The sequence below is a fragment of the Meleagris gallopavo genome, chromosome 2 (assembly GCF_905368555.1).
Source record: "Meleagris gallopavo chromosome 2, MGAL_WU_HG_1.1, whole genome shotgun sequence".
Taxonomy (NCBI): Eukaryota; Metazoa; Chordata; class Aves; order Galliformes; family Phasianidae; genus Meleagris; species Meleagris gallopavo.
Genome location: NC_139405.1, coordinates 37,351,615 through 37,362,183, shown reverse-complemented (window position 1 = coordinate 37,362,183; position 10,569 = coordinate 37,351,615). Strand labels below are relative to the sequence as shown.

General features: G+C 43.0%; 1 protein-coding gene across 3 annotated transcripts in view; it reads left to right on the top strand.

Annotated features, from left to right (window-relative positions):
* Nucleotides 1-943: 943 nt before the first annotated feature.
* The window catches only part of TBCE (tubulin folding cofactor E), a 25,923-nt gene continuing 16,297 nt past the window's right edge, over nt 944-10,569 (top strand). Inside the window, exons 1-3 of one of the 3 annotated variants that reach the window (XM_085219702.1) lie at nt 944-1,696; nt 2,070-2,185; nt 4,304-4,388. In XM_085219702.1, coding sequence (XP_085075828.1) covers nt 1,662-1,696; nt 2,070-2,185; nt 4,304-4,388 — 236 coding nt within the window. In that variant the 5' untranslated portion in view covers nt 944-1,661. Of the gene's footprint in view, nt 2,186-2,980; nt 3,073-4,303; nt 4,389-10,569 lie in introns of all 3 variants that reach the window. The other 2 variants (XM_085219703.1, XM_085219704.1) reach the window with 2 other exon arrangements.

The following is a 10,569-nucleotide window of genomic DNA, read 5'->3' as shown; positions in this document are numbered from 1 at the left end:
TACACCTATTTGTTGATGATAGTATTAAAACAGAAGAAATAAGACACCCATCCCCCCAAAAAGAAAAAAAATAAGTCAGTATCAGCTTAGAAATGCTAATTACAAAAAAAAAGTCAGTGACACACCTGTAGATTCTCAGACTGCTTGGATTATGTATATGCAAACTGCTGGGTCAGAAAGATGGTGAATAATACTTCAAACACCTTTCCCAACGAGCAGACAAAGGTAGTGAAACGTAACTCTTCTGTTCTGGCCTTCTGATTCTTCTGTTCTGATGCTCAGCATACTGAGTGCTGTCCCACATAAATATGGAATTTAAGAAAATAGCCTGCCAGTAATTTATAAGGGCTAACAAAAACCTTGCAACCGGATTTGTAGTATGTACAATTAAGAATGTCCCACATCATCAGGACTGGCATTGGAAGCATAGTGCAATGCTGAGGGAGAAATTAGCAGTAAGGTAAGTGTACAGCAGTGTTTACATTCCCTTTGTAAGAACATACACACTTTCTAATGCTGCAGCTGCTGCCCAGAATTGTCTCATAGCTTCCAAATACAATCCAGCAAGAGAGTATGACGTACTTCCTGCATGTGCATGAAATGAAGTAGTAATTCATACTAAAGAGTTTGACTTCATATTTTATTTGATTGATTTAAAGGCCAGGACTCTTAATGTTAAAAAAAAAAAAAAAAAACAAAACAAGGAGAACCAGGTGAAAAGTGATTGGTAACAATTACAGGACTGGCTGGAAATCCACACAGGTTCTTTTCCAACTGAAAATGCCTCTAGCGATTCAGACTGGTGTACCTAACAAAGAGGATAAACCAAAGTAACTCTGTTTCCCATTCGTAACCCGGATGAATTTCAACTCCTCACGCTAAAACACGTTCTCAGGTTAGTACTTAGGAAGGAACAGCGACTGACTCACAAGTGCAGAGCAGGGGGACTTGGTGCCACCGCTTTTGTCGTTGTACCACCACCTACGTCCACGTAATTTCAGCATCGCTGACAACGCGTTGTTCCAAGGCTGCCCTCTGCGGGAGAGGAACAGGCACAGGAACCCGGAGAAAATGGCAACACCAGCAACTCACTGGTGTGCTGCATACTTAGGACAGGACTTATTATCCAAACCACTTTGTCCGGCATATACTAGCGTTACCGAAGACCTGCAAGCAGTCACGGAACCAGCTGAGCTGTCTGCTTAAAGCACATACAGAGTCACTTAATGTCAGGTAGTAACAGCAGAGGCACAGCACTGGAACAGCCTCTTTGTTACCGGCGCAACAGTTTCAAGTCCTTGCGGTCCCAAAATTGAGGCAATATTGTTCTAATTAACCAGCAATTGCTACTTACAGAACGCAGCCAAGGCCTTCAGCATTAATCTGTGGGTACTGGACACCCCCCGCAGGGCAGCGCTGCGCAGAGCCAGAGGGGCGGTGTTCGCGTCCCGCACGAGGCTGCCGTCTGCTCCGGGGCGGGGAGCACCACCAGCACCTCACGACCCGCGGCGCTTCGGGGGCACCGCCCAGGGAAGGGCGGGCCGCACGGAACGGGCGGCGCCGCCGAACGCCGTTACCCGGAAGGCTCTATGGCGGCGCCGCCTCGCGACTATGGCTCGGGCGTATGGCTGGGATAGGGCGGCGCTGAGGCCGTGCGGCCAATGGCAGTGTGCCGTCCGACGAGGCGGGGCGGGAGGTAGGCGCCCGGCTGCGGAGCGCGGAAGAGGGCTGGGGGTCGGCGTGCGGTGGGCCGTGGCTGCCGGCGGATGGTCTCCACGCGCAGCCACCAATAGAACGGGTGTGTGGCCCCGGCCGGCGCGACCCTCCGTTCCCACAGCCGTGGCCCCGGGCCGAGGGGCTGCCGTTCGCTATAACAGCCTCACGCCCGGGGCCTGGGGCGCACGGAGGCTGCGGGCTCTCAATCGCCACCAGCCCGCTCCGTGAGGAGGAGCGCTGGGGCCGGCTGGCGAGGCTTACCTGCAGTCACCGCGCTGCTGGGCTGTGCGAGGAGAGCCCGCTGTAACGGCAGCGCCTCGGCCGTGTTAAGGACGTCGGTTCCGTCACTGCAGGTGTGTGAGGACCGGGATGGCCGCCTGTGTGCCCGCTGACGCGCTGGGCAGGAGAGTGCTGTGTGGCACGGAGTACGGCACCGTGCGCTACGTCGGCAGCGTCCCGCCTCATGCAGGTAAGCAGCGCCGGGCCGAACAGCCCAAACAGTGGCCAGCTGCAATTCTAATGGTGCTTCTCTTAATTCAGCTGCGATAAGTGGAAGCTAACAGTTTACGTGTTTTGTACCTGCGTGTATCTTTGTGTAGATATGGCAACTCCTAACTCAGGTAAATTCTGTTTACAAGGCAGAGGAGCCTAAGTCCTTCTGGTTGGAGGTGGTTACAGTTTCTTTACTACCAAAAGCTCTTAGCACCTCTTTTTTCTTTAGCTCTCATGACCTGAAAGAAGGTTGTAGCGAGGCAGGGTTCAGCCTCTTCTCGCTGGTAACAGTGCTGGGATGAGAGGTAGCCGCTTTAAGTTGAGTTTGAGGTTGGTTATTAGGAAACATTCCTTCTCAGAAAGAGCAGTGAGGCATAGGGTGCCCAGGGAAGTGATGCGGTGGTCCCTGGAGGTGTTCTGGAAACATGTGGATGTGACACTGAGTGGTTGGTGAGCACAGTGGGACAGGCGGATGGTTGGATGGTCTTACTGGTCTTTTCTAACCTGAATGATTCTGTGAACTGTGCTTGCTGATCTCTCTGTGTACAGGCACAGTGTTAGGAGGAGGCAGTCAGCAGTAAGAGATAAACAGTCTGGGCACTCCTGTGATTCCATACTCCAGTGCTTGGAACAAAATAAGATTCAGCTCCGTTTGCTGAAAGATCTGACCAGTTCAGCTGTGAGAGCACTCTATGCCATCTTTGAAAAACTGATGATGGGATGGGAAGATTGCTTAATGCTTGGAGGTGACCAGCATTGCATTCCGTTCTAGAAGGAGCAAGAAAGAGGACCAGGGAACCGTAGGTTCATCATCCTCACCTCACAGAAGGATCATGAGCACATTCCCCTGGAATCTGTTTCCAGGTACATAGAAGGACAAGATGATAATTGGAATACCTTGACCTTTGTCAAAAATGAAAGGTCTTGCTGTGATTATATGACTAGGAATATGGATGAAGAGAATGGGGGATGTAATATTCTTTAATAAAACTTTTTAGACAATGTCTAAATAATAATTATAATAGTAATTGTTTGGAAGCTGGAGAAATACAAACCAGCTGAAAAGACTGTTAGGTGGATTGAAAGTCCACTGGTCTGTCAAGCAGAAAAATGATAATCAATGATTTGACAGCTGCCTGGTAATATATGAGTAACCAAGAACTAAACTGTGGATCATTATTGTTCAACATCTTCATTATTGTCTGGAAATACACAGAGTTCACTCTCAACTGTCTGATGTAACCAGAACTGCAATACAGGCCAAGGTTAATGAACTTTAGATTTGGGCCTAAGAGATTCTAGAGGTATGAATTTCCACGTGTAGTGTGAAATAAACCCATGTATCAATACAAACTGGCAAACACTAGTAGCTTACAGGGCATGTTGTAAAGAACTTGATAATTTACGTGGATGGATGTGAACCAACAGTGAGCTTTTGACAGAGGCAAAGTGTGCATTGTACCAAGTTACTGTAGAATGATGAACATGGCCAACAAATTAAAGGAATCTGTTGCCCCCTTCTGAGGGCAGATGTTCTTTGTAAGTTTGCACTCAGTATATTGTATCTGGTTTGAGCCATTCCAGTGCAAGAGGAATGAGGATAAACTGGAGATTATCCAGTATGAAGCTGCCCAGAGGACCACATCTGTAGACCACGTCTCGTGTAGACAAGTCAAGGGAGCTAGGCTTGGGTAGTGTGGTAAAGAGCAAAATTAAGTGACATCTAATAGTAGCCTTACAGCCTTTTTGCAGACTGTTATGAAGATGACAGTGGCAAATTCTTCTTGCAGGTATTAAATTATATAATAATGGGCAATAGCCACAAATTGTGTCATGGAAGGTTCAGATTTGACAACAAGAAAGTCTTTTTAAGTACAAAAGTAATGTAGCACTGAAACAGGCTACTCAGAGAGGTTGAAATCTCTCAGAGATCTTCAAGATCTGGCTAGATAGAGACTTAGCTGAGTAACTTGGTCTAGGGCTAGATATAATCCCCTGTTTTGTGTGGAAAGGCTAGGCGAACCTCAGAGGTTTGTTCCATGTTTCTGTGTCTATGATACCATAAATATAAAAACGTAGCTACAATATTTTTCAGGAATTTGGCTTGGAGTGGAATGGGATGATCCTCAGAGAGGAAAACATGATGGTACCTATGAAGGAACGCAGTATTTTAAATGCAGGTGAGTTTATTCCTCGTGTTAACATGTCATGCATATTGGCAAAACGGCCATGAGAAAATGCACTTCCTCAATTTTTATGATACATCATTTTGTTATCAGTTTGCCAGTTTTTAAAAAGATGAGTCTGGATGTCGTGACTAGCTATGCCAAAAAGACTGTTGCGTAGTTATTGATCAGTTACAGGGATTGCAATGCAGTAAATCCCTAGAAAGTAGAACTGATGGTTTCAGGGGTATGTCATAAAATGTAATTGTTTTTTATATTGTTACTCCTGATGTTACCTTGAGTAGCCCTTTACAGTCTACTTCAAAAAGGGAGTCGGTATGTGCTACTTACCTTTCTATGTAAGTGAAATATTGATCATTATTAACTCTCTTAGATATAGTTTTGGTTTGCCTTTAAAATGGCTTTCACGCATGTTGTTATGACAAAACACCAAATTCCTGTTAATTATTTGGATTCACTTGTACCAGTGAGTAATTATTAAGTTCAGTTACGTTTAATGTGTGGAAAACACAGTATAGTTGTGTGGCCTTTAAAAGTTTATAAACATATTTAAAATGTGTCTATGTACATCATATTTAAACTTGAAGACTCAAACATTTAACACATTTGAAACTGTGGAATGCAGGTCTTCAGGGGCAATGCCAACAGCAGCAAGCTGTTGATTTCTGTCTCAGGGGATACTGCAGCTGCTAAAAGCTTTAAGTTTAAGAACAAAAGTAAGAGTTAAGTGGATGAATTCATAGAAGAAAAGTTCATCAGTGACTCTTAAAATATTAAGGGCTACTAGCTCAGTAAGGTCCTGGAGTGATAGAGAATACAACAATATTCCATGGCTGTATCACAGAAATACTTGACCTGCTCTCATATTTTTCCTGTTTTCTATTGCCTGCTTTTGAAGATTGTGTGTGGTGTTATGTTAATGGTGTTCTTGACCACAATATGAAGTGGCAAAACAAGACAATGGATTAAAAGTTGCCTGTAGTCTTGCAGCCTTACTTTAGGATGAAGTTTCTCTTTGCTTTATCAAAAAATGTAAGACAAAGGAATTCCCCCTGCTAATTTACATAGATAAAGTTTAAGTTACTGGCAATAAGATAAGCAAATAATCTTTTTCTTTTTAAACTTCTTTGTGAATGCGAGTCAAAAGAATAGCTGAATTCAGTGATTCCAAAGATTTGTGATGCTTCCTCTCCTGCCTCTGACATTGGCTAATAACAGGTGACTGGACGAGTGTGAAAGAACAAGAAGAGTACATAGTAATCAGTTTTTCAGGGTACTGCTAGTTTTGGCTAATCATGGTTCAGAGATTTTTCTGAGCCAGAGATAGTATATTTCTATATCCACTTCATTTTGCTTTCAATGAATAATTCACCAGAAAGAATTTGTTATGAGAATTTCCTCTGAAAGAATAATTAAAAACATATAGTCATGGTGCCTGTGTTTGCTAACTCTAGAGCTTGTGTTTTCGGCTAGTGGAAATTAAGATTGTTTCCATTTCACACAGAATTACATGCAGAATGGCCAGGGTTGGAAGGGACCTCAAGGATCATGAATCTCCAACCCCCCTGCCACAGGCAGGGCCACCAACCTCCACATTTAATACTAGACCGGGCTGCCCAGGGCTCCATCCAACCTGGCCTTGAACACCTCCAGGGACGGGGCACCCACAACCTCTCTGGGCAGCCTGTTCCAGCACCTCACCACTCTCTCTGTAAAGAACTTCCCCCTGACATCCAACCTAAATCTCCCCTCCATCAACTTCAAACCATTTCCCCTCATCCTGCAGTTATCTACCCTTTCAAAGAGTTGATTCCCCTGCTGTCTGTAGGCTCCCTTTAGTTACTGAAAGGCTGCAATGAGGTCACCCCACAGCCTTCTTTCCTCCAGGCTGAAGAAGCCCAGCTCCCTCAGCCTGTCTTCATAGGGAAGGTGCTCCAGTCCCCTGATCATCTTTGTGGCTCTCCTCTGGACCCTCTTCAACAGCTCTGTCTTTCTTGTACTGGTGGCTGCAGACCTGAACACAGTACTCCAGATGGGGCCTCACAAGAGCAGCATAGAGGGGGACAATCACCTCCCTGTCCCTGCTGGCCACCCCTCTTCTGATGGAGCCCAGGATACCATTTGCTTTCTGAGCCGCAAGGGCACACTGCTGGCTCATGTTAAGTTTTTCATCTGTCAGGACACCCAGGTCCTTCTCTGCAGGCTGCTTTTGAGGACTGCTCCTTCCACTCTGTATGGATGCCTGGGATTCCTCTGAACCAAGTGCAAAGCCTTGCACTTTGCTGTGTTGAACCTCATTAGGTTCTCCCAGGCCCACCTTTCTAGCCTGTTAAGGTCCCTCTGAATGGCATCCCATTTCTTTGAATATGCGACTCTTATCACTTCCTCTTATCCAAATGTAGTTCCCAGTCCCTTCCATGTCATAGTGCTGTGGCTGTAAAATATCACAGTGAAGAAAAGATCTGAGATTAAAACGATTATTCCTATATTGCAGGGAAAGTAAGCCTAGTCTTGCATCTGCTAAAAGATCTTATGGGGACAAGTAAAATGCCCTGAAGGAGCAAGGGGGGTTTTCCATCAGGACCTGGGAGCATTCAGGGCTCCTTAAAGAATAGACGAGAATATGTGTACTTTGTTATCGGTTCACATTAAAGTTTCTCTCAAGCCAGCAAGCGGAGCTGTTCAGCCACACATTGAATCAATAGAGTTTACCTATTAAAAAATTCAGAATTAAAAGTAGCTATTTTGAAATCCCTTCTGGGAATGCTATTGGTTATCCTTAGCTAAACAGGGATCAGCAGGAAAAGGTAGGTTATATTCAGTAGTGAAAGTCTTCTGTATCTTTTCCACTTCCACATTTGCGTATGATGGGAACCCTAGAGACTTCATTAGCAGAAAGTGAGATGATAAAACAAAATCTGTTCTTTACAAAAAAGAAAGAAGTCTGGGAGAACTTTTCCCCTCCCTTTAACTAATGATAAAAATAAAGTGAGGCTTGAGGAGCATGAGGACTGTCTTTATGGAAGAAAATTAATTCAACGTTACATGATTTTTCTTAGCTAAAGAGTAGAAAATTGTTAAGGCAACCACATCTTCTGAATTTATCAACAGAAGTTGCTTCTTAAATGCTTTGAATTCAATTGAAGTTTCCAAGTTGAAGCTGGTTATATTCTGCTGTAGGCAAAATAGTAAAGTAATTAGCTGGCCATTCCATTCTCTGTGGACAGAAGAATCAACTGAAGATGTTCTGGATTTCAAGAACCTGAAAGATTTACATCTGTATGTATAATATTTATATATGTGTGTAGACTCTTCTGCTTTTCCAGCAACCATTAGTATGCTCCTAGGGAATGCAAGCTCAGAGAATAATTTCAATTCTTACTTCAAAAATCAACTTTCTGAATGAGGCTGCACATAATCCATAACAATTTTAATATAGTAATCTTTCAGCATCTTGTCCTTACAATACCTGTCCTTTGTACTCTGCTTTCTTTAGTCTCTCTGGAGACAGAGAACAGGCATAATTTATGCACATAGGCTTGTAGTTCATGTACCAATTGTGAAGATGAAGTCAAGCTTCACTAAAAATGAACACCTCCTTTTGTCAAAAAGTTATAAAAACTAACTCCCCTCACCCCCCCAAAAGAAAACCAGCACAAAATCACCAAGTCTTTGCTCTATTTTTTTTTCAAATATAGTAGTAAATTTTTTACAGTGTTTCTTTATGTAGTGTATGTATATATACATATATAAAAATACATTTTTTACATGTTACATGTTTTTTTTTCTCAAACCTTGTCAGTAATATCCTTAACTTAGAAAACTGCTTCTCTAACACTCTGAATTCTGATGAGCAATAGCAGCTGATGGAATATTTCATACTTGTATAATCAATGAATATAAAGATGCTATAATTATGAAATAAACAAGAGAATTTGGCTAAGCAGGTTATAATAACAAAAAGAGAATAGATAGAATGCTTACCTGCATCCTGGGTTTGCCACAAAACTCCAGAGAAGAAATGTCCAGAAAAGATCCTCCCCCACTGGCAGTCAGCTCTTAAATGGGTCTAGGAGAGGTGGAGCCAGGCTCCACCCCTTCCTGCAGCACAGGTGAATTGCCTTCACCTGTGCTCCTGTGGCTGACTCACTGCTCACCTCAGGTGATCAATCAGAGGTTCAGGCCGTGATTCAGCAGTTTCCATACAATACTGTAAATAAATGCAATGAAAGGACTTTTTTTTTTTTTTTTAATTCTTAATTCTTTCTAAGGTGACTTTGAAAAGAGTGCTTCACAAAAAAAAAAAAAAAAAAAAAAAAAAGAGAGAGAGAGATGTTTCAAAATGGCATTCTAAGAGGGAAGTACAACTGAATATGCAATTTCCCTTACCAGGGGATCTTCTTGGTAGTCCTTATTTGGTTAAATCTGTAGAACTGCATACAATTCTCTGTGGTCTTTGTAATGAGTTTTATGGAACTAGGACTAAATATATTTGTTTTGTGGCAGTGTTTGAATCATATGTTATGTGGTACTAATTCAACTTCTTAAAGAGTATGAGAACCAGTGGACGTTATAGCAGTGCTTCAGAATACGCTGACATTGTGAGCGTGTTCATCAAATCTGGATTATCTGGAAATAACAGTGCATACTGTGACATTTCTTTCAATCTTTTTCCTCATAATAAAGTCTTGTTCCATAGAAACGGAGGAAGCTATTATTTTGACCTTCAGTTGCAGTAGTGTATCACGTAACTTCAGGTGAAATGAGAGTTGAGTAATCAAGCCTTAAAATAGTCTTAAAGATTATATACAGCTTTTGAAACACGAGTATGCTTTCAAAACAAAGTTTTTGTCCCATGCACCCGTTAGCAAAGTTACTCCCTGGGAGATGTGGGCTGAAGTGCACATGCCTACCCTAGGCATGTGTGTCCCCACATCTCCTGTGAGACATGTGGGTGATCCAGCTCTCATGTGAAGAGAAGGAAGAAGTGATGCTGCCAGCAGGGTGACTTTTGGCAGTGTTAAACCAAGTCTCGACTGTTGCTTTGGCATTCTCTTCTTTTTCCCCGAATTAAAAAACGTTTAGGTTTCTCTTGTGCTTCCTTCGATCTGAGGTCTTCCTCCTCCCGTTGGAAAAAGAGCCTGAGCAATTCCCTGGTTACTGCTTAGTGTGGCAAAAGGCTCATCTTCCTCCTTAGCTATCCTGGGTTTTTGAACAGGCATCCTCTCAGACAGTTTCAGGTATTCCTTTCGCACGCAGTGTTTACACATGCATTGCTATTTTAGCAGCCGTTTTCATCTGTGCCATTTTGCTGGACTGCCCAGTACTGGCTGACGTACTTCTGTGCTTATTTCCTAAGTTGGGAGTGACTTCCTGTTGTAACACACGGCGTGTTTTGATTCATAATTGAAAGAGCTCTTACCTCCTGCCAAAGAATAGCTTCGTTCTTCCCCAGACACTTCTGACTTTCAGCTGGCACTGTTACTAAGAGTGTTGACCATATTAAATGTTAAGGCCTTTCCCTAGGTTTGCCCAGACGGAGAAAAGTAGGGAAGCACTGTAACTGTAAAACTTGATTCTCTGCTATGTTCAAAATTGCTGAATTACAACTGCTTGTTTTTTGTTGTTCTTTGTGACCTCCTCTCCCATCCCACACCCTCCTTGCATTATTAATTTTACTTCTGCTGGGAACTTTGATTTTTGTGTATTTTTTAGTCCTGAAATGGCGGACTATCCTTGCCAAAGGCATTGCATATTTTCAGTTTCTTCAGCTGACTTTTATAAGTTGTATAGGGACACGTTTTTAAATTTATAGACAGCAGCTGTGACCATCAGGCATTACTGTTTGCATGACATTTGTGTTGCTACCTAAAAAAAGGACCTCTTCATATTAAATTAAGCTCTCTCCTTCAAGAATGGCAAATTCACCTCCCAAAATATCTACTTAGAACACAAAGAAGTTCTTTAGATACAGGAAGATGTCATTGTCATTTTAGTATCTATGAAGAAAAAGCAGTTGCTGTGTGCTAAGGGGAGAATGCATTTTCAAGGCTGCTTTTAGCCTTGGAAGGTCTCAGGTAGGAAGGTTTGGTTGTTTCTCTGTGGTGCTGCTGTACTCATCTGCGACTTCTGCCCTCTGCTGGCAGTAGAAGGGTGTTGAAATAAAGCTGCTCTA